This window comes from Sesamum indicum, linkage group LG4 (genome assembly GCF_000512975.1).
Source record: "Sesamum indicum cultivar Zhongzhi No. 13 linkage group LG4, S_indicum_v1.0, whole genome shotgun sequence".
Classification (NCBI taxonomy): domain Eukaryota; kingdom Viridiplantae; phylum Streptophyta; class Magnoliopsida; order Lamiales; family Pedaliaceae; genus Sesamum; species Sesamum indicum.
The window spans coordinates 12160722-12185658 of NC_026148.1; the positions used below are offsets into that span (position 1 = coordinate 12160722).

Genomic DNA, 24937 nt, shown 5'->3' on the forward strand with positions numbered 1-24937 from the left:
GAATTACTCAAATATGAAATCCTTAAACTCCAAATCGATCCATCCAAACTGATGTTGCCAAGCATCCTCCTCTCCCTAACGAGGCGCCTTTTCACGAAAAAATCGTACGAAACTATAACGGACAATACCTCACGATTTTATTGTATATAGGTGCATCGCTAGATAGATGAGGCCTTAAGACTTATAAACTACCTAAGCTCCACGTCTACAACCGATATGGGGCGAATAATACATATATATTTTTCATTGTATCTAACAAAAACTATTTGATTCAAGAACTTGAATTAAGTTAGATACCTGCAGTCAAAGCAAGAAGGACGAGGCCAAAAGTGAAATGCTGCAGAAGATTTGCCATTTTACTTTTAAGTCTTTTTCTCCTATGCAAGATATGAGGCCAAGCTTTGCATCTCTATGATATAAATAGACATGTTTTGGTAAAATTTCAGGAATCCAATTGGCCAACCATGATGAACAGATTTTGTCAAATTGCTTGAATTCCAGACATAAATATACAACATAAATTGAAGGGAGGTACCACCTCCGTCCTATGATTTAAGATATAACACAAAATATATAGATTCTGTCAAATTGTTTTAGAGTTTCAAATATACATACCATATAAAGAGAAAATTGTCTGGATCCTGCATGAATCACCCACTAAATTAATCTTTACAAACATAATAGGATGAATTACACTGACATTCAGTATCAAAATTAGGCCTAGTTATAAATATTTTTTATTTTTTGAGAAATTATAGACACACTTCTTGAGAGAATGTTAATGGAATGTACTCAAGGGGGATTGTTGTGTAAAGTTTTTCTATTGAATATGAGATGTATTTATAATTACAATTATAATCTTAATAGATGTACGAATAAAAGATGTCAAATATAATTCACCCCACACTGTACATCCTAATTATACAAAATATATGGAGGGACAAATAGGTGTAAAATCACTACAAAATCAGCTAAGAATTCTGCCTGTAGTCTGAGTTCCTAGTTTCTACTCAAAAATAAACAAGGAGGAGAGAGAGAAAAAAAAGTGTAAGTTCCTAGCTTGGTTGCTAGAACCCCTTTTCTTCTTCCAAAAACTCCCCCCAAGTCCCAATTGAGTTATGTGCCTTGTAAGTTGATCGGTTCCACAGAAAGAAGTTGCTGAGTTTCCCATAAAAATATCTCACACAGGAGGAGGTATTAGTCTAGTTAGTCTTGAAGCGAGATACTGTACGCTTTGACTTCAGTCTTGTTGGAAGAAGCCATACGATAATATTCTATTACGGCCTCATAAGAAAGAGGGGCAATGCGACTTATATAATTAAGTCACTCAAGCTTCTTGTCTACAATTAATATGGAACGCTTGACTACATCACTCTATAATATAAATGACTACGACTTAAAATTAATAACAAATCAATATCATTTGCCACGATCACACAAAATCAATGCAAAAATTTAAAATTTGGCTATAATTAATCAACATTTATTATAAATTTATTCATGACCAAAATATTTATGATGATTATTAATTGTAACTAATATTGTTTGCTTTGCCTACAGAAGAACAACTAGTAGCCTTTGCACACTGTATTTATTAGTACGTGATAAAATTTTTTACTGCTAATCGCGAGAATTAACCATGACAAATTATATTTCTTTGTGAGCCCTATTTATAGATTCTGGTTTTTATAAGTGATTGAATTTTTTGGGTTTGTCGGTGCCTTGCTCGTGATAATTAAATTAGGTAGTCTTTTTTAGGGCGAGTTAATAATTCCACTTTTACATTTGATGAATTCATCATTTCCTGTTCTTATCTCTTTATGATGGCAGGTTGCGTTAATTATGCCATATTACATATTAAGATTTGAGAATTCTTTTGATTTAAACTTTATCTCTTTATGATGGTAGGTTGCAATACACTTGTCATTTGATTGATATGCAATTTAAGAAAAGTTGATCGATTTACACATTTATATGCTACATTGAAATGTTACAAAATTAAGATGATGAATTTTAATTTTCTAGAATCCCTTTAGAATCAAATTGTAGAGATTTAGGCTTGAATTTTGGATATCTTTGTTATTAAGAAAAAACACAATGAAATTTTACCATGTGGAGAATCAACATATATCTACTGTGAATTCGTTATGTGTAGTATTTATGAATAATTATATTTATATTCCTTATTTATAGTTTGTTCATATAAATCAGTTCTATCTTTTGGGCAGTTACACATACACTTACTAGAAACGTCATCATCATTTATACAAATTATTCTTATTTATTAAAAAAATACTGATACATTCTCTAAACGTTAACACCACTACACAAACTACCCATACTTTTTGGCTGTTAAAGGTAGTTTTTATAATTATACAACAAGCAGGGGTGATTTATGTAAATATTTCATAGGTCTGGGGGTGTAATGTAATTAACCCTGATATTTTTTTAAAACTTTCAGACAGCGTATTCTGCAACGAAAAGGGAAACAGAGCATTGAAATCGTTAAACAAGATTTATTTGAAAATTTCAAACACAGTCAGGTAATATGATCGCAGATCACACCCACCCGCTAAAGTACACAAGACATCAAAGCAAAAGAAAACACAAGTTGATGCATTTCAGGAAACATCTCTCCTTTCAACTTTCTCCCCTACGTCTAGTTCACCCTCCTGCAATTTTTCCTTACTTCCCCGTTCGATCCCGTCAGGGGCCGAATGTCACCCATTTTGAGCATTGCTGCGGCGAAATCTGACTTGAAGGTGTTGGGATCATTGCTGTATGTCCTGACGATTGAATCAGTCGCCCCGCCGATGAACAATTGCTGGTCTGAGTGGAGGAGACCTCGTCGGCTGACGAGGTTCTTGAAATAGTTGTTGTCGAAATTCGTCGGGGTCTGGAGATCCAACGGCGCCAGGTTGTTGTCCCCGACGCCGCTGGCTCTTGGGCAGTTGCCTTTCCTCGTTTGTGCCAGTGAAGTATCCAGGTTGCTTTCGTTGTATATCCGGGCCCTGAAGCTGGTGCATCTTGCTTGCCCGATGGTGTGAGAACCTGGATTTTGACAGAAACCCGTCAGGGAACCTGGATGGATTTCTTGGAAAAGATCATGCATGGGTGTTTATCTTGAATTGAAATTGTAATTTCTTTGTTGATCGTAGAAGGAACAAACCAGAGAGAGCAACCAAGTCCTTGGTGGAAAGGCCGAGAGCGTTGAATCTGGAAATCAGGGCATTGAGATTGGAGGTTGGAGGAGGGATGCCGTTGTTTGCAGCAGCCCGGCTTGCTGTTTTTGCGTCTCGTCGTCCAAGTTTCACGTTCCAATCAGGGCCCCCTAGCTGCAATTGGTCAAGGTGAAATCATGTGTTTTTATATTGAGTTTATTACCAGGGTTAATGAAAATTGCATCTCCTGAAAATGATGATAAGAACTTACAATGACAACAGAGTCCCGAGCAGCAATCGCTAAGACATCAGCACAGGAGACCACGCCAGGGCACGCCTTCTCTACTGCGGACTTGATTTGGTCGACAACATCAAATCCCCTAGCAGAGTTCCGATTCGGAACCGCCCCTTTCTCTCCAGTGAACGAAGATGTGTCGTCAAGGAGGATTGATCCATCACATCCCTGGGAAGAAAATTAAGATTAGCGACTTTTCAAAAAGCATTTAAGAAAAGTCGATCGAATTTTCTATTTCAAATTATGTTGTAATTTATATGTAGGTTATATTTACAAAGATTACATCATCTATTCAAACCATGTTGCATCTTTTATTCCAATTAATATTTACACACTATATATTCAAAAATTATATACTCTCTTTTATTTAAATTTTTTTTATACATGTAATTTATATATATTAATCAGAATATTAGATATAATGGAATTTAAAATAAAAAAATTCCAATCGAAATTCAAAATTATTTTCTAATGATCACTAAAGTTTAAAAAATAACCGTACTTGAACACGTCAAAGTTGACGGGGGTTTAGCAGAAAAAAGAACAAAAAGATGGCAAGTTAAAACTGATGAAATAATTGTTAATTGTGCCCGGTATACAGTGGGTGACGCTTACAAGTCAAAATGATGATGGGTCAATTCTGTTTCAAAAATAATGTTTCACAAGTATTTATGCTACAAGGATAATTTTATACCAGCATTTCATATTTTCGAATTTTGAAATATCACAACCATTTATGCAGAAACATCATACATGCATGGCCTCGTTCATTTTGCGACAGCTCTACCATACCCATGCACATACAGGACATTGGGTACCAAAAAATGCTGTAACGACAATTTAAACACACATGATAGTATAAATTTACAACTCATGATCAGGGAAACAATATCAAATTTTACGTTGACGAAGCAATCGTGAAAGAAGAGGCGGAGGAGGGAGGCACCCATCCGAGCCTCGTTCTGAACTGCGGAATGGACGACAGATTTCACCGTGGCAAAAAGATTCGGACAAGATTTTGAGTAAAAATCAGGTGAGAGTTGAGCTGAGGAGCTACTTAGGAACACAAGTAGAATTGCAAGAGTTATGACAGCTTTGCAAGAAGGAAATGAAGCCATTGGAAAAATTAAGGAGAAGAAGAAGTACTATGCTGTGCACAAGGTGGTGAAATAAACTGAAGTATATATAGAGAAGATGTGCAGTGGTTTCTCCGACTCCGGGTAATGGCGTGGGCAGGTTACCTAACTCGTAGACTCCCATTGCATGGCAATCAATGTCTGAAAGGACTGACCACGTAATTTTCTAGATGAGCTTTGATGGTTACTCTGCCTCTTTGGAAATTAAGTATGTTTGCGTGAAAATAAAGGTGCATGCGGATTTACAATATTCGGGTTCGAATGAAGGGTCAGTACACGACTTTTGAAGGCCAAACATACATTTTTTGTACGGTATTATAAATCGTTAGCACTTTTAATTTAATAACTCACTCTATTTATACATTTTAGTTATTTTTTTAACAAATCATGAACATCTTATATTTGGTCATTTTTTGACAAATTTAGTCATGTGCTACTGATTTTGGCGCTAATGTTCTATAATTATAGGACAAAAGTGAGATATATCTCAGTGTGAAGGCAAATAAAAAATATCAAACAATTTTAAATATACCAAAAAATTACAAAATATGATATGTTTACCATGATTAATCAACATCACTATGGTTTTACTTATGACAAAACTATTTGCCATAAATTGTTAGTTATAACAAATGTTTTCGTTTTGCTTGTAGAAACAACTGTTAATAGTCGTTGCATACCGTGGTTAATCAGCATCCTTCATGTTTTTAACTATAACCAGAAATCTATTTTTAGTCCATATACGTGACTGAATTGCTAATGCCAAGAATCAATAATTGAGCCAATGAGGTCTTGCGTGATTGGCAAGATTGAGCCTCACAACCAAAAAGTTCTATATCAATTCAAACAGAGTAGCTTCTTGTGTTTTTTGTTTGGATTTTAAATGTATTCATTAATTTAAATTATCAGTATATTTAATTAATTTTTTACCATTGACAAGAAATAAACAATTTAATCAACATCTGAAATTTCGTGATTTACGCTTATTTGCAAACCAATCATGATTGTGTTTGGTAAAAACTAAAGCTACATATATCTGCGTACTTTATATTTGTCAAAAAGACGACTAAAAAAGAACCAACTAATATTATAACGATTTGGTGAAGATATATGTAAGGGAAAAGGAATAAAGGGACATCAAGACTTTTTCGACATGAGTGCAAAAGTTTGACTTATTGTCATTAACTAAACTCTAAGCAATACTAAGCTTAGGTTGTCTTCATATTTTCTTCCACATCCAAAAAACAAGAGGGAATACTATTCCTAACACATGACTAATTACTATCTTTTTAAGATTGTGATTTGGGTATGACCCAATGTGTTCAAAATTAGGATAACTTATATTGATATCTTTTGATATTAGATTAAAATATACAAATATTTTCTATCTTTCGTAAAATTACAGCTACGATATTGAGGTTATAGTTGTAATTACAACTACATGATTTATTTAGAGGCAAAACTCAAACAAACGTCCCACCTCTTAGGAGGTATTGTTGCAATTTTACAAAAAAATAGAGGATATTTGTATAGTTTGACCTAATTAATCCCAGGAAGTTTCAATATAATTTACCCCCAAATTTATAGTTCAATGCAGTGTTTATAATTTGCAAGTTGCAACGCATCCAAATTGATGTATAGTTCAAGTTTTGTTTACGTCACATTAGAATAAAAAGAGAAATCAAAATAACAACATTCGAGTTAGTACGGTGAAACGTGTACGGTTTGCGCACTATTCTGTCTACTAATTATGCACAAATTATTCTCCTACCAGCAAAAATGATCGATTTTTTATATTTTACTATGCACTATAAAGTTAAGTAGATCAAGCGCTATGTAGGCATGGAAAATATTCAAATTTTTTACTTCATAAAAAATCAAAATTTTGTAAATTGTAATTCGGTACAATTCATAAACTAACACCAAAATAAAATACATGCAAAAACGAAAGGAGTAAAAGTTTGAATTCTTTTATTTTTTATTTAAATCGAATTTTTATCTACTCCCACTATTGTAATAAAAAGAATAAATTATATCTATACCCAATAAAACTAGATCCACTTACACAAATACGTTATGATATTTATAAAATTACATATACATTCTTGAGAGTGTATTAGTGCAATGTACATCGAGTATTTGTATAAAGTTTCAGCATTATATAATGGGATATGGACTTGTACTAATCATAATTACAACCTCAATGGATGTTAATATAATTTATTTTAATTGCATAAACAATAAATGGATCGAAATTCATTGTATTAGACAAATAAAGTTAGAAGACAGAACAGTACATGTAAACGATATATTGTACGATTATCATAATATTAATGTTGTTAGAATTAGACCGAAACTTAGAAAATGTGGATCATAACAGCATTTCGTGGATTGAGATGATTAAAGCGGGGACAACGTAATTTTTAGATAATGGTATTTAAATATGAGCGGCAACCTAAGGCTAATTTCAACATAGGGACCCAATTTGACTGAAAAATTGAAAAACGTAAGAAAGAAATGTAAAGAGGACAGGTTGCAGAAAGCAAATATTTTCTTGGGATTTGGTTAACTGCAAACCAATAAATTAAATTTCATATCACCATCCAGTTCTGCTGAATTATTTTTGGAGATGAACTTAGACCCACATATGGCATTTTTTCAGTTAAAAACGAGTGTACGAGAAAACCTCTGCTGCTCCTTTTCCTTTGTCGGAAGAACATGTAACTGCTGAATATTTTTGATGTTTTATGATCAATTCTACCATTGTTTATTCTCAAAGAAAATGGCGTGCAGTAATATATAGTTGGGGTAAAATATTTTTTGGTCCTATAAAATAAGGGTGGAAATTTTTTTGGTACCACAACTTTGGCAAGTAACACTTTTAGTCCCATAAAATTTAAAATCACTCCTTTTTAGTCCCAAATAATGCCCTTTTAGTCCCAAAAACACAACACACACGACTTTTTGGGACTAAAAATGCGAGATTATGAGTTTTATAGGACTAAAAACACCTGCTATAGTTGTGGTACCAAATCAAATTATGTCCTTATTTTATGGGTCTAAAAAAGCATTTTGCCCTATATAGTTGATTTAGAAATATCAATTTATTGAATCAATGTTTGAATTTAAATGTATTGACTGATGTAAATAATCGAATTTGATTAAACCAAAAAAAAAAAAAAATAAAGTACATATAAGAGAATATGTTGGGAAAAATACAAGCAACCCCCTGTAATATTGCAAATGAGCAAATTACCGTCTATGAAAAAAAATAATAATTTATCTTCTTGTATTTTTTAAAATGCAGCAACTTAACCCCTTGTATTTTTTTAAATGAAGTAATTTATCTTCTTAAATAAAAAAGATAAATTGTTTCATTTCAAAAAGCACATGGAGGTAATTACTACTTCTTATCATAAAAAAATAATTTATTCATTTACAATATCATATTAGATAAATTACAATACTTTACATTGAAAATTATATTTGAATTTAGAGTTAAGCAATAAAATGAAGTAATTAAATATTTGTCACAAAAAAAAATAAATATTACATGTTCCGCTATATTTAACATTGTCAGAGGAAAATTTATGTAAAAATTTAGTTTATCCATCATGACAAAAATATTTATAATAACTCTGAACTATAACAAATATTTTAGCCACATATACAAAAATCATAATAAAAAAACATCACCATCCTGGTAACTGACTATATAATACTGCTATCTATTTTACTCAACCAAATATGTCCGTTGTACAGACAAAACAGTCGCACACCATAACAGCAAAATGCAACCAATACAGCTCCAACAAAACGCAAGCAGAAAACATAAGATCACATGCCTTCAAGATGTCAACAACTTAGCAAACTCTTTCTTGCCTTAATTAAAGTTAATTGTCTCTAATTGAGGTTGCATTAATAGATTTTGTGATGGAAATATTTTACTCCAATGGTTAAAACTGAGGTTTTATTAACAAGTTTAAGGTCATGAATTCCAATTCAATCGGACGTTTGAGTATTTATCTCATTTTATGTGAGTTAAAGTAATTTGTTTAATTTTTTTAATCAGGTTGTTTAATGGTTGAATTAATGCATTTCTCATTTTATTAAAATATCGAACCACTTAAAAAAACAAAAAGAAAAGAAAAAAAATGATGAAAATGCTAACGAATCCAACATCTTGAAGTCATATGCATTATTGTGTTGCCAAAACTCGAATCATATGCATTATTTTGTGGCTATTGACTTTGGATTGGAGGATTTTATAATAAATTTAGTATGACTTCGCGAAAAGTAAATGGAAGCTTAAAACTACGATAGTACGACACCCATTTTTCTAAAAAATAATCTTCAAATGAAAATACAGAAATTCTTTGGGAGACTTTATAAAAGCTAAGCATGTTTTAGAAAAAATTACCTGAAAATTTCATTTTATGAAACTAAGGTATCATTCAATAGCAAATAGCTTATGACGAAGGAAGAGCGATGGAGGAAAAAGATATTGGAGGCCCAAAGAGATATTTCGAGGAAAAGAAATTGGGAGAAGACCACACATTTTTATGGTTGTATGTATTCACTGAATTGATCATAGAAAAATCATGCTATCCATATCTTCTAGTTAATTTTGAAGGGTAAAAGTAATTTTTATGATGGGGTTCTCTGACGTTTATTACAATTACAACTACCCCATTATTATTTGAAAAATTATAAATATTCTCTTAAAGTTATACATATATACCCTAACAAATACCCCCTTCAGACAGCTCATTATAGGAGGTATTTGTTAAGGTACTGAAATTTCAGAGATATATTTGTAATTTTTTAAATAAAGAGGTGGTATTTGTAATTAAGGCAAACCTTAGAGGAACCCCTTGTAATTTACTTTTATATTTTATCGAATATTAGTATAATACAAAATTAACATATTATTTTTAATTTATTGAGATATTGGCATAATTAAGTATTGCATCTCTTCCAAGAATAGGGAAAACCTCTTAAAAGATAAAATTTAGATAAATAACGCTTTATGTTAAATTGACAGTTTTAACCTTATCTTGCCTTTTGAGTAATTGACAGTTTTAACCTTATGTTACCTTTAGAGTAATGGTCAACTCAGGTGAAAAAGTAATTTAAATTAATTTTCACATAAACAAGTGGTCATTAATTATGCACTGTTATCTACTTTAATCTCAAGGATGTTTGGCTAAATTTATTTGAAACATCTTATAAGTTTTTCCATTTTATAAATTTATTTGAAACATCTTATAAGTTTTTCCATTTTATAAAATATTTTAAGAGCTTAAATATGTTTTTTTTTTAAATAAGCTCTTAAAGTGTTTAAATAAATAAAATGTTAGATGTTATAACGTTTGGTCTAATAGGGGGTAATTTGGTATTTTTTTCTCACAGAATGTCTTTTTACTCATTTATCATATCACATGGGGTAAAAATGCACTTTTTTCCTACAAAAAATAATGATATATTTCAAGATTTGTATCTTTGTTTTTTCACCATAAAAAATATAATATTTAATCATAATTAATTGACATGGTGAAAAAAATAATCATAGTATAATTATTAAATACAGACACATAACGTTTGTTAGTTATAAATTTTGCGGGTGTGGTTAAAATAATTTGTATTTCTAAGAATATGTTGAATTATTTAGTAAGTAGGTATTTTGTTATTCAACTATTACTTTGATTTGAAATATTCTTGTTATTTATTGACAGTTATTATAAAGTCTTAAAATTTACTTTCAATATAACAACATAAGGATAATAATTAATCAAATACTATAGTTTTCGTTTATGATTTAGTTCTATTTTCAACATTTTATCAATTAAAAATTAAAAAAAAGGAGGACAAGAGATAGCTGAAAATTCAAGATAAAAAAATACACAAAAGATGAATCCAACATGGATCGGTTCCATGCAAAGTTATGTAATAAGTTAATATAAATAAATAAATCTTCATTTTCTGGTTCTGATTTAAAAAAAAAAAAAGAAAAACAAAACGAAAATGTCAGAGGGATTTGAACCCACGCCCTCTCACGAGGACCAGAACTTGAGTCTGGCGCCTTAGACCACTCGGCCATCCTGACTTTTGTGTGTTCCTATTTATACAAGATACTAGGCTATATAAATACAAGTAAATTTACTTTAATAAAACCATATAAAATTGCTAAAATTTAGATTATTTCAAAATTCCGTGAAACTTAAACCTTGGAGAGAAATAAAATTGGATATGTATAATACCTCTTTAGATTCCAATTTCGTTGCCGTCCAAAATTGAGCAAAAAATTAAAAGTATAAGCGCAAAATATGTTTTTTTTTTTATTCTATAACTCATATATAATTTCATGCCATCTCTTTTTGCCTTCCCACTCATAATACCGGTATATAATTTTTAAAAAAGATAATTAAATCGAAAAAAAACTACTACGTCATTAATCATTGGTATAATTTTCATTTTATTTAAACAATATAGTTTAGAATAAATGCACAATAATACTTATTTTGATTAATAAAAAATAATTTTGTTCTTGCTTGATGAATATTTTTACTAATAAGATTTTTTATGTACTAAAACTATTTGCGTATAATATTGACTTGTTTATTGTCTAATATAAAATAAAGAGAAATAATTTCAAACCGTTATTTTTTTCCTCCCCTTTTCTTTTGCATTCCCCCACTGCTTTTCTTTCATTTGAACTGAACGAATTCTAAATATTTAATTAATGTTCTTTTGACTTGATTGCTTTTTTCTTAAAATATTATGTCACTTGATTTATTTCTACTGGAATTTAATGATAAAATAATTACATCATCCTCTTTTAAAATTATGTGTAATAACATGAATTTTATATGGTATGAAAAATATAATATTTTTAACATTTATTTTTATTCAATAAATAAATCTCTATATTAGTTAAATATATTCCTATAGTTATAACCTAACTGAATTTATTCCTCTCATTTGAATTGTTTTAATTATTCCAGCCTGAATTCAGATTATTAGTTTAGTCAATTTCAAACCTCCTTCCCCGCATTTGATACTGTAATTAAAATTAAGAAACCGTACTTCAGGTCTCGTGAAATTCAACTGGACCACAATTTCTTGTAACAGTCTAAGTAATGCTAGTTAAAAGTTTTCAATGTTCGAATGATTTTCAAAATTCCAGACGGCAAACTTGTATTAGTCGAGGAATAAATTCTGGCAAAAAAACTAATGATGATGTCGAATTTGCTGGGAACTGTAGATTGTGATAATGATGTGTGGACTGTCCAATTGGAGGAGGATTTACAAAGTTGCAGCATTAATTAAGTAGCTAGCCACTGCCCACTGGCCACTCAGATCACTCAAATTATATCAACCAGAAACTCTGTCAGAAGCTTCTCTTACACTATGATGCCCGCTTCTATTTGGGGTAATGTATTCTATAATGGGCACATGACAATCCAATGAATATATATTTGTATGTATACAATATTTCACATATTTTGTGCCATAATAAAATATAATATCAGTGACAAGACATGACTTTGATGATTCTTGAACTTATTGTAAAAAAAATATATATATTAAACAATGTAACAATTTAATCTTTTTATAATATAATTATTAGCGAGTGCCATTATAGATAATTATATAAGCATAATAAATAGATTGTAGAAAATACGATGGTAGAATCGTAAATCAATATAAACGTCAATTTTATAATCCAACAAAATTTATATCTAATATATATGTATTAATCATTTTGTACATGTTAGATTATTGAGTACGAAAGTGAAAGATTTTAGGATTTTCAGCTCCGACCATATAATGAAAATTGGAAGATTGTAGGAAAATTGATGTTGGATTATTTTGTAACTTGATACAACCAAATCGATGGTGTGTATTCTTATGACTGCAGGATTTTAGGGGGGGTCTTTAATCACGTTTTACAAAGAAAACTCCGACAAAAAATCAATGTTTTTCATGCATGTGTTCCATAAAGAAAAGTGCGTTGTATGAATTTTTATGTGGCGGTTATCGGAAATTAACTAAGTTGGATAGTGGATCATGTCATAACACTGCCATACACAAATGAGCCACGAGCATGGCTTATGTCACGCGTTTTTACTGTGAGAAACATAAGTGGCCATGTCTATCCACTGTGATTGTGAAATAATATGTTAGACAAAATCACGCTTATGATAATCCACGCCTATGCTAATGTTATGCTCGCTACAATTTTAAATTTTTTATCTACAAAAACCCTTTAAAATTACTATGTAAACACGGCTTATCAATCAGCTAAATTTTAGCCAAAAAAAATTTGTCCAACAAAATATTATCACTAGGTCATTCATCATCGTTATACTTATGTCACTTATTATTTTTAGTAACAATGTTAGTAACACAATTCTAACCAATTTTTGCTAATGAACAGAGATTGAGAGTTGAATTATTTAAAATTATTTGTAATACAGTTCAAATTGAGAGTTGAATTATTTAAAATTATTTGTAATATATAATTATCCATACAAAATCCAAAAAAATTATGACCAGAGATTTTAAATTCTTAATTTCAAATCCATTAATTCAGATGTAGACTTAAACATAAATGTACTTTAATTTTTTCCCCCTTCCAATCCATTTTGACTATACTAATTATTTACTACATTAATTTGGACAATTTTGTAAGGATATTCAAACTGTAAGATTAATTTTTTTTTATATGTTTAATGCTATTAGAATATTTTCAAGAAATTAACTAAGTTATTTGATATTGCACGGTAAAAGCAATCAAAACTAGATAATATTAATTAAACATTTTAGCTCAAGAAATCAATAGAGTAGTGTGAATAACAACCCTCATATATATATATATATGTATATATATTGGATATTATCAACAATTATCTCAGAATCTCACTAATTCATTTTGTTTAAATCAACAACTTGGTGCAAAAAGAAGAAACATTGTGATGACTAGACTAAATTTAATAAGTTTTGTATATCAATTTTGTTAAAAAACAAAAAAAAAATCGAATCAGAATCGACCATTTCCTTTTATTAACTAGCCACAACATAATTTTATACAGAATTCGATCCGTCTTCAACTTGTGTACTTAATTATTCAAATTAAAACCTAATTTGACTTGACAGTTTACCACACATTAGCCTATTTGAGAAAATTTACTTTTAAAAATTAACAAACTATAGGAAAAATTAGAAAAAATAGCAAAAAACCAAAATTCAGGAATATTTGGTATATATATTAAACCCCCCAAAAAAGGTCTAAATAATTAAATAATTGATTTTAAAGTTAAAACTTTTCTTTGTCTTTTTTAGCATTAATAATTTAAAAGCACCTCAACTCACGTCTTTTCTCATTTTTAGTCTTTCTACCTTTATTCGAAAGAATTACAAACAAATTCATCAATATAAAATAAAAATATATAAAATAAATAAATACATAATAAAGATTAGGTAAATGCCAAAAATAAGTTGTCCTTTTCCTAAATTTCCCAAATAGGTTATTTTGTAATCATAAACACCAGTCTTTTCTCCACTCCACAATTCAGCTTGAAGGAATCTGGGGGGGCTACCGGCTGTTCCGGTTAGCCAAGAGCAACCCAGCCAGCACTCGTGCACTGCCTACTTATAGCCCACTTTGCAACCTACACTTTCCCATTCCCGAGAGATTGCCTTCATGTCCCAACCCCCGGAAAGCTTCCTCATGTCCTTTTGATGAGGATTTGCTTCTCCCTTTCTATATATAAAGAGAGAGAGTTTTACTTCACTTTCCAAGCATCTTTATAGCACTTTGAGATGGAGGCTAAAGGCTACACACTGGACGGCACCGTCGACCTCCAAGGCCAGCCCGTGCTTGCTGTCAAGACCGGCAAATGGAGAGCTTGTGCTTTTCTCGTTGGTATGCTTCTCCATCTCTTCTTTCTTACTAATTTCATCTTAATCGATCAACACAAACCATCAAAGTAAGAAAAATTAGAATTTATTTTCAAAAACAAATGAAGGCCGATGCGTTCTTGTTGAGTTTATATTGATGCTTGTTGATTAATGCGTTGTTAATGCCAGACAAGTCTGTTTTGGTTAGTTCAGGAATTTTCATTTAAAAGACCGTTTCATATTCGGTATTTCTTCTGCAGGATATGAAGCTTTTGAAAGAATGGCTTTTTACGGAATAGCTTCAAATTTGGTGGTGTATTTGACAACCCAATTGCATGAAGATACCGTTTCGTCTGTAAGAAACGTTAACAACTGGTCAGGATCAGTGTGGATCACTCCAATTCTCGGTGCCTATATTGCTGACTCTTACTTGGGTCGATTCTGGACCTTTACGATTTCTTCCTTGATATATATCATAGTAAGTAAGTCATACATGAAGAACTATTTTTTCTTTCTTTTCACTCTCGGGTAAATTTAAGATTTTTATTTTCTTTGAAATTTTATTCTTTTGTGGGATTTAATTTTAAAATTGATGATGAATTAACTTTTTGTATTTTGCACCTACGTGCACCATAATTTGCTAGAACATTTGGTTGGTCAAGAATGGTGTGTACCTACTCCGATAGGCCAATAGATGAATGGGATTTTTTGGTTGTGGGGCCCAAGGGTAGTGGCTTTGCTAGTGACCTGTAATGACATTCACCACACGTTGATTTGCATTTCATGGGCTATCATCTGCTACAAATAAATACACAACAATCAAGTGGAGTGAGGAGGCTGATGTTTTAATTGGTTGGGGACTCAAATATATGTTGTTTTCATATTTTCTCCATCTCACATTTATTTTTAATATTATTTATTTGACCATATAATAAAATTTTTTTATTTATTTCTTTAAAATAAATTATTTTGAGTCACGATAGTTTTGATCTTATTATAATATAAAAGTATGCAGCAAATTATTATTAGAAAAAATTAGTGACACATATAGTGACGAATTACTAAACGAAACATAGTGACTATTAATTATATCTATTATTTCTATGCACACGTAACTAATTGTTTATAGTGTCATGCACAATTCTTTTTTTTTTTTTCACGAATTATGGCTAGTGGAAACATTTAGTTAAATGTTGTTGCTATTAAAATCATGGAAAATTTAAGTTATTCCAATTGAATACATATAATTAGTAACATTTTTCACATCATTAGTTATGTCTTTCGGGTAATATTCTCTTTTTCTGCAGTTGCAAAAATCCACTAAAGAAAATTAATTTTTCATGAAACTTTGTCCCACTTAATATAAATTTATTATAATACGAGTTTATTATAGAATTGATGTATCTATCAGTTTATTAATAGATATGTAATCATGTGATCACCGTTTCTATCAAATAGGGAATGGTCCTATTGACGATGGCGGTATCGATCAAATTCTTGAAGCCCAGTTGCGAAAATGGAGTATGCAGCAAGGCCACCTCCACACAGATTGCATTTTTCTACACATCTCTGTACATAATAGCCATAGGGGCTGGCGGGACAAAGCCCAACATTTCCACATTTGGTGCAGACCAATTTGATGACCTAAATCCCCATGAGAAGAAGCTCAAGGCCTCTTTCTTCAATTGGTGGATGTTCAGTGCCTTCACCGGTGCACTATTCGCCACACTTGGCCTTGTTTACATCCAAGAGAACTTGGGATGGGGATTGGGGTATGGAATCCCAACTGTTGGCCTTATACTGTCGATTATCATTTTCTACGTCGGCACCCCATTGTACCGGCACAAGGTGAGGAGGACTAGGCATCCTGCCGGTGACCTTTTCAGGGTCATCGTTACGGCCTTTGCCAATGCGAAGCTTATGCTGCCCAGCCATCCGTCCGAGCTTCATGAGTTGGACCAGCAATATTACATCACTACAAGAAAACGTCGAGTCCTCCACACTCCGGTGTTCAGGTTAGTTAATTCTACATATGATTTCTTTTCAAGAATTCTCTTTGTGTTCGTGTCGTGAAATTTACTATATGCTGTTTTGGTGCATAATGCATGTGAACGATGTGAATTTACAATTTTAGTCCTATAACTTGGTGGGAGTACAATTTTCCAACTAAAAAGACAAAATTATTAAAATATTAAAGTTATAAGACTAAACTACAAAAATTAATTTATGCAGGACCAAAATATCACATTTTAAATTACATGATAAAATTGCAATTTTCCTGTGAAAGATTTGGGGAGGGAGGCTCATTTGGATTGAATGATGCAGAATTAGTCCACCAAAACTAAGGCATGAGTTATCTAGTTAAGACATGCTTGTCTTATGGCATAAGATAGGTCGGGATGTCAATAGATCAGGTTTGAAGTGTGTTCAATTAAATTTGAGAATATTTTTCTCAATTTTTTTATGTCATGTAAGGTTTGGTCGAACCTGGTGCATTGAATTCCTCAAAACCTGCTTTATAATTTTAAAAATATTAAAAAATATATTTTTTTAAAGTATTATTTTTCTTAAAAAATATTATTATAATTTATAAATATGAAAAAATAATAGCTTTAGCAAAGTACTAACTTTATTGTTTGAAACATTAAAAATTACAAGCATATTTGTTACATTAAAAGTAATATATTATTATTTTGATGTAATGAACTTTATATATGAATAATGTGCAGGTAATATATCATATATACAACAGACCATACATAATAATTTTATAAATATGTAATATTTATTTGAGACGGATTCAAACTTTTTATTCATATTAAAAAATTAAAACTCGCATCGCATCAAAAATTTCATTTATAATTTCAAAATTAGCCTCACACAAGATCGTCCGGGGCAGGTCCGGGTTTAACCCTGACCACCATCCCTAGACACAAAATTGTGGCTGATTGAGGAGATGCACAATTTTTGTCCGAGAAAATGTAGACTCACATTTTGGTAAATTGTTGAAACAGAATTGGGAATTTTGATTTGTCCTTCACATTCGAATATATGGTTTTTAATGTACAACAAAAAAATAATATTTTTTTAAATTTGACATAGTTATAAATATTTTCTTGTTGTTCAAAAAGTTATAAATACGCCCCCTTGTCATTTTAACATTAGTCCAACGAGCTCATTCTGTTAGCCTTTAATCTATTTTTTTTAGCTAACCAAAATGCCTTTCTGGATTATGATTCACAATCTTATATATTTTTAAAATTTTATAAAATATTTTTATAGATTAATATACTCTTTGGATTATTTATTTTATCCAGCCTAAAGTTTTTTTTATATTTTATTAAACGTTCTATTTTTTTTAATCATCACTGGTAAAATGGCAATGTACACCCATCTAGGCGCTACATAATCATTTTATATTTAAGGGGATATTTGCGATTTTATAATATCGAAAAAGTATTCGTAATTATATCAGATTTTATGAAAAATAGTTGCAATTTATCCAAGAAATAATTCAACTAGTTAAAGAAAAAAAATGACCATTTGAATTTGGAGAGAAAATTGCAATTTTCATTCTGTATTTTAGAATCAATATATTTTTTTCTCTCATTAATTAAACCTTTTTTTATTAATAATCTCATACATTGTGAAAATTTTCTTTTAATATTCTTGACGGTAAAGACACGTAAATGAATTTGGACAAGGAATCTGAAGTCATGACACTCTAGTTAGTAGAAGTATCATAAGAGGATGGACTGTCCTTGAACTCATTGATTGGAAGGTTGGACCAATCTATTGCAAGTATAATTATGACAAAGTAGGTTACTCCCTAGCCTATGCCAAAAGTGCTGCCCCCTTCACCAATCCATTGCTGCCATGTTCCTCCTTAACTTTTGCATAAAGTGCATGTGTAAGTTGCTCCTACTACAATCAAGGACCATTTTCACTCACTATTTCAACACACAAACCTTATCAATACACTAACAAAATATCTACTCACTAACTCTTTTAACTCTATTTTTGTCCATTATGATCATTGGATTATAATTTTTTAAAAAATACAATTTTGATCCTATGACTATAAACGAGTGATAATTTTTGTTCTGACAAAATATTTTTTTTATTCTATAAAATAAGGACAATTTTTTTTTGTACCACAACAATGGCAGGTGATGATTTAAGTCCCGTAAAACTCAAAATCATGTCTTATTAGTCCTAAAAAAAATCACCACGCATTTTTAGTCCCAAAACACAACGTATATGACTTTTTAGAACTAAAAATACGTGATTGTAAGTTTTATGGGACTAAAAGCTACACCTGCCATAGTTGTGGTACTAAAACAAATTATACCCTTGTTATATGGGACTAAAAGAAATTTGCCCATTGTAATCCTGTCGATATTGAATTTGGCAGTTAAGCCATGCAATTTAAAAAAATTGGCATATTAACAACAAAAATTGTCGGGAACTGCGAGGGGCAAAAATATTTGCAATTTTTGGTGGATTTTGCCTGTAATATGCCATTTTTTTTTAAATATAATTGTAGGATTTATTTATCAAATTGAATTTCAGAAAATTAAAACTGCCACCTTATATAATTACAGAATTAAAATTGTAATATTGTAATAAAATCATAGTCAGCAATTCTAGTACAACAATTGGTAGCCTAGGACAGGGCTTATCCCATTGTGTTGGGAGTTGGTTGCAACCACACAACATTAATTATTGCGAATAATTTCTTCAATAATTAATATGTAGAATTAATGGTCCAAACTCTGAACAAAATGGCTGGAAGAAATGGGGTCAATCTACACAACCCCAATCTATGGGCACTCCAAAGGGGTACGAAAATAACATTTGCATTTCGTCTTATTAAGACATCCCAAAGTTTTGGGAGCACATCCTCGTGTTATTATTGAATAGGGTGCGTTTGGCTGGATCGACAATGATATTACTTTATAACTGTTTATATTATTTTAGGTTTGTTTGCGGTATTAATGGAGAGTTTCTATAGTACTTCCTTACTATATTAATCTCTTGCTCTTTTAATATAAAAAACCACCTTTCTTATTTTCAACATGAATAGATATATATACGTCACGTGTATGTAGATGGTCTAATTGCATTTTCAATTTTGTATTTATATTTATTTAGCATGTTACTTCAGTGACTTGTTAGACTTGTAAAGTAGTCATTCATCACTTCTTTTAATTTTACGGTTTTAGAACAAAATTGGCCGAAAAATAACATTATAACTCAGATCAAATTTATCCTAAAATTACAAAATTAGAGAAGGTGCATTAGAACCATTTTACAACCCTAAGAAAGTACAGGACTAAAGTGTTGAATATCTGTAATTACAGGACTAAAAATGCATTTAAATTAGGAGTATGTAATTTATTTTATTTAGGAAAGATTTTATACATGCATGTGTATACATTAAATGAAATAGAAAATATAATATGATTTGAAAGAAAATATTCAGTCGGTTCATTATTATTAACACTACAAGAAAATGGTTTAATAGTATCGAAATATAATTAGTGTCTAGCTAATTGGCATGTAAAATTGTCATTACTAATCTGCATTATTATTTGATACAAGAAATTTACATTTAATTGCTAACGAATTTTACTTGCTAATTAACTCAACACAACACAGATATTAACATCAATTTTTTTCTTTACTATTAAACTATTTTCTTGTAATGTAAAGTTTGTGCACAAGAACATCCATCATCATTCACATTATAACCAACTAATCCCAAAATTTTCCAGGTTCTTGGACAAGGCAGCAATCAAGCAAGAAACCGGTAGTGTCAGTCCCTCAAGGAAACCATGCACAATTACTCAAGTGGAAGGGACAAAACTAGTCCTCGGCATGGCCATGATATGGCTAGTAACCCTCATTCCCAGCACCATCTGGGCTCAAATCAACACTCTATTCGTCAAACAGGGCATCACCCTCGACCGCCACTTCGGCTCAAACTTCCAAATCCCGGCAGCCTCGCTAAGCAGCTTCATCACACTCTCCATGCTGGTAGCCGTCCCTCTCTACGACCGCTACTTCGTCCCCTTCATGCACAAGAAAACCGGCAACCCTAGAGGAATCACCTTGCTGCAACGGCTCGGAATCGGGTTCTTTATCCAAATACTAGCCATTGCAATCGCGTACGCAGTTGAAGTCAAGAGAATGCATGTCATCAAAGTGCACCAGATCAAGAGCCCGGAAGAAATAGTCCCGATGAGCATCTTCAATCTTCTGCCTCAATACGTGCTTCTAGGCGTTGCCGATGTGTTCAACGCCATCGGCCTGCTGGAGTTCTTCTACGATCAGTCACCAGAGGAGATGCAGAGCCTCGGGACGACGTTTTTCACTAGCGGGATCGGTGTGGGGAACTTCTTGAACAGCTTTCTTGTGACGGTGGTCGATAAGATGACTGGGAGGAATGGGGGGAAGAGTTGGATAGGAAAAAATGTGAATAATTCACATCTGGACTACTATTATGGTTTCCTTCTGATACTGTCAACTCTTAACATGGGAGCTTTTGTGTTGGCGGCTAAGAAGTATGTGTATAAAGTAGAATCATCAGATGAGATCAAAGAGGGATCATGTGTTCAAATGGAGGGCAAAGCCTTGGACTTGTCCCCTTTGAGCTTGCAAGTTTGATCTAATTAGCATTTAGATCATCTTTATATAATAATTATAAATTAAATGTATGTAATTTTTAAATTTTTGTATAGGCAAAAATGCCTATTAACTTTTCATATGATGATATAACTTTTTATGTCAATTAAGAAATTATTAAAATTGTAAGTAATTGACTCCAATAAAAAGAAAAAAAAAAGGGTAAATTACATTGATACAGTTTGATGTTAGGCCAAAATACACAAATATCCCCTGTCTTTTACAATATTACAGCTACACTTTGAGACTATAATTATAATTACAACTACACTCCCTGTTCGAAGGAAAAATTTACACAAAAATACCCATAAAAAATATTACACTAATTTGCACCTTTGACCATTACTTATAATATTTCATCTTGCAAATTATACATCATATGAATTCATCTGTTGTATATCAATATGTTACTTTTCTTTCCTTCAAAAATATTCCAAACCAACCGAACTACTTCTTTAAAGATAGTCGGGATAATCCTAGTTTTCTTTTAGGTTTAATTATACGTACTGAGACTTTTTTTAAAAATATGAAATTGTATTTTTTCACAAATAATTTTAAAAAAATTACGCTTACACGTTCCATTTGAAAATTTATCGTTTACAATTGTATCCTTCCGTGAATATCTAAACGTAAAATATTGAACTCAATAAAAAGAACTAAAAATACATAAACTTCTAATTTACTCCTCATTCAACATTCTCTATACATAACTTTCTTTTATATCTTCAATTACCTTGATTCATCCTCTCAACTAAAAATGAGAAACACGTTTACGGAGCAAATTTTTGACTCACGTTTATCTCTTGCAACCTTAGTCTTGATACCCAAAAACGCGTGCTAACGCAAAGGCGCATTAAAGCTGCGAGACCATAAAGGTGAACCCACCAACATGCTTACAACTCACGCGACACTTACATATTTTTTTGGAATACTCCATATACTTACATCATTGAATCCTCACAGAGTGATGATGGGATAAGAAGAGACGACGCATTAATACAACAACGTTGGACTAAAAACTGTCAGCCCACACAAGTTGATGGTAGGAACTATATATATATACATTGTATGGCAGAGAGGGCAGTGAGCAGTAACATTATTGAACTACATTAATGGTGTGTGAACTCGTAGAATATTTAGGTCAAGCCTAGGTTTCGTCGAGTTCCCTTTCATGAAGAAATGAAAGCAAAAAAAATTGCATTTTTATCTCCAACAAGTTAGTCGCTTTGTATTTTTAGTTTCATTATTTTTTAATTCACCATATATAATGTATCTCATAACTTCAAAAAAAATTGTAATTTCACTCCCAAGCTTTAGTTCCGTTGAGGAAAAACTATAATTTTAGTCTTATAACTTAACGGAAATGACATCTTTGGTCCTGCACGAATTGAATTTACAATTTAGTCTTGTAACTTTAAATATTGATCATTTTAGTTAATTTTTGATAATTCGGTATGAAAATTACATTAACTTGCACATGATCCAATTAAATTACGATTTAATCCTTTAAATCAATTCATTAGGAGCAAAAATGCCCACTCCCCTAAATTACAAGACAAAAATTGTAAAAATTTTAAAGTTCAGGACTAAATTGCAAGGATTAATTCGTGCAGAATAAAAAAAATACAACCCACTAAGTTACAAAACTAAAGTTGCATTTTTTCCAATTTATGATGAAAACAATCTTATATAATTCCCTAGTTTCAAGACTTAATGGAATCTGTTAGGTAATGCTCTCTAAATTATTGTGTTCTTTATTCTTGTGATTGTTAGGGTTCAATCCTTAACAATTGGTATAGCATTCATTCTTAATAGAATTGTAAACCTTTTAAAGTCATGACATGCAATATGACGAGTTGAAAAATAATTAAATAAAAATTATAAAAATAATAATTTATGAGATGTAAAATATAATTTTTCTCAAGGTGGAGTTAAAAGCGAGTTCTATATACAATCTCTCAATTGACTGAAGCCCAACCACAAGAAATTTGGTGCCCTCATCATCCCCTTTCTCTACGAGATTCCCACAGAGGACACAGGATATGTTCGTATACCACCTATTTAAGAGTTGATTGGTTAGAACACACTGAACTATAATTCATTTGTCCCATGATCGAGCTGCAAGATTCTGCGGATGAAATTGTTTTTATCAAATGGGTTCAACTTTATTGACCTCCAATCGAGTTAATATAAAAAAATACCATTAATTTGGATTGGTTACAAAAAATTCATGAAAATTTTAATCTGAATCAAGTCTGATCAGTTCTGAACTAATATATAGTTTATAAAAAATGATTAATCACATGGAAATTATAATTATACTTATTATATATATATTTGATTCTATTCGAGTCAAACTTAATCAAGATGAGAATTTTTCAATGGTCTGTCGACCTTCAAATTTGTTGAAAAATCTACAAAGCAAGCATATTGATTATAAATAGTGGGTTAGAAAAAAAAACAAGGGAATATATATAATAAGTTGGTGAGACAGAATTGTGCACCAAATTAATTAAAAACTAGAATATTATATATGTTAGTGGTCTTTGGGGAAACTTTTGTTGATAAAGAAGGGTGGAAATAGGTATGTTGGGTCATTAATGGTCAAGAATGCATGATTTGGTGGGTATGGAGCTTCAAAAAATGGGTGGGGCAAAAAGGACCACAATCCATATTGTATTGGGTCAACTAGTGGAAGATGGATATTTTTTGTTTGGGAGAGATGGACGGTGGTGTGAGTGCGGGTTTGGATATGCACAAGACAAAATGTCACTCACCAGTGAAAATCGTATTTTTTGTCTCGTATGTTTAGGGTCATTTTTTATTTAGTTCTATTTATTATGTGTCTTTTTAGTCTTATATATTAGGTTTGTTTTTCTTTTAATTCAATTTATTATAATTCTCCTACATTACATTTTATAAGTTATAATTCTTTTTATTTTTAGTTCTCACATGTGTTTATCATCTAATAATTAACAGGGTATCAATAGTTTCACATACATTTTTCGTACGTTTTTCATTAATTATTGAATGAAAATGTACATGAGTACTAAATTTGAGATTATTTTTTATTTATGGAATGTAATATAAAAAAATTTAATTATATGAATACTAAAATTGAGATTATATTTATTACGTGATAAATTTATTTATATGAGAGGTGAAGATCGACATCAAGGAGACAAAAGATACCCATAGGGATAATGCAAAAGCAGTGGGATTGACATGAATATGTATATTGGAATCTCCGACATACTAATCATGCAGACTTCAAAAATACAGCCAGTGGCTGAGAGTAGACCCATTAACAGTTTTAACATGAACCACTTCTTTTTTGTCTGTTCAACTTCAACTGGGAGTGTAATAGCAGTAGATCATGTTATTCACCAATCACATCCTGTCTGCCCATAGACAAACTATCACCACTGGGATCAACCTAATTTAAGGGAGGTTGGTAACATACAGTAAAACCTTTATAAATTAATACTTTATAAATTAATAAATTCTTTAAAATAATAAAATCCTCCGGTCTGTACTTGGGTCTTTGTAAAAAATCATCAAATTCGATAAGATAATAAAATAATAATTTTTCGGAAAATTTCTTTATAAATATTAGGTCCCATTAAAATTCTAAATTAATAATTCATAAATATTACAATTATAAATATTATGATAATTTACTAAAATATGAAATCTGTAATGCTTTACGCATTTGATCATTCATGGATGATTTTGCGATGCCTTTTAGATGAGAA

At 31.1% G+C, this 24937-nt stretch overlaps 2 protein-coding genes across 2 annotated transcripts; one reads left to right on the top strand and one right to left on the bottom strand.

The window, feature by feature from the left end:
* LOC105160817 (peroxidase P7) lies at positions 2497-4621 on the bottom strand. Its single transcript, XM_011078311.2, has 4 exons — positions 4359-4621; positions 3433-3624; positions 3170-3335; positions 2497-3051 (listed from the first exon to the last, which is right to left on the bottom strand). Exons 1-4 carry the CDS (start codon positions 4572-4574, stop codon positions 2660-2662), a joined length of 966 nt encoding a protein of 321 aa, XP_011076613.1. The 5' UTR covers positions 4575-4621; the 3' UTR covers positions 2497-2659.
* On the top strand, positions 14264-21235 carry LOC105160818 (protein NRT1/ PTR FAMILY 5.1). Its single transcript, XM_011078312.2, has 4 exons — positions 14264-14520; positions 14756-14973; positions 15954-16510; positions 20273-21235. Exons 1-4 carry the CDS (start codon positions 14418-14420, stop codon positions 21162-21164), a joined length of 1770 nt encoding a protein of 589 aa, XP_011076614.1. The 5' UTR covers positions 14264-14417; the 3' UTR covers positions 21165-21235.

Excerpts from the sequence above, each read along its gene's own strand:
- LOC105160817 (XM_011078311.2), bottom strand. The coding sequence starts at position 4,574 with ATGGCTTCATTTCCTTCTTGCAAAGCTGTCATAACTCTTGCAATTCTA. Across the intron at positions 3,625-4,358 it reads TTCACGATTGCTTCGTCAAC|GGATGTGATGGATCAATCCT; the intron begins GTAAAATTTGAT and ends TTTTCTTCCCAG. Across the intron at positions 3,052-3,169 it reads GGACTTGGTTGCTCTCTCTG|GTTCTCACACCATCGGGCAA; the intron begins GTTTGTTCCTTC and ends GTCAAAATCCAG.
- LOC105160818 (XM_011078312.2), top strand. The coding sequence starts at position 14,418 with ATGGAGGCTAAAGGCTACACACTGGACGGCACCGTCGACCTCCAAGGC. Across the intron at positions 14,521-14,755 it reads AGCTTGTGCTTTTCTCGTTG|GATATGAAGCTTTTGAAAGA; the intron begins GTATGCTTCTCC and ends TTTCTTCTGCAG. Across the intron at positions 16,511-20,272 it reads CTCCACACTCCGGTGTTCAG|GTTCTTGGACAAGGCAGCAA; the intron begins GTTAGTTAATTC and ends AAAATTTTCCAG.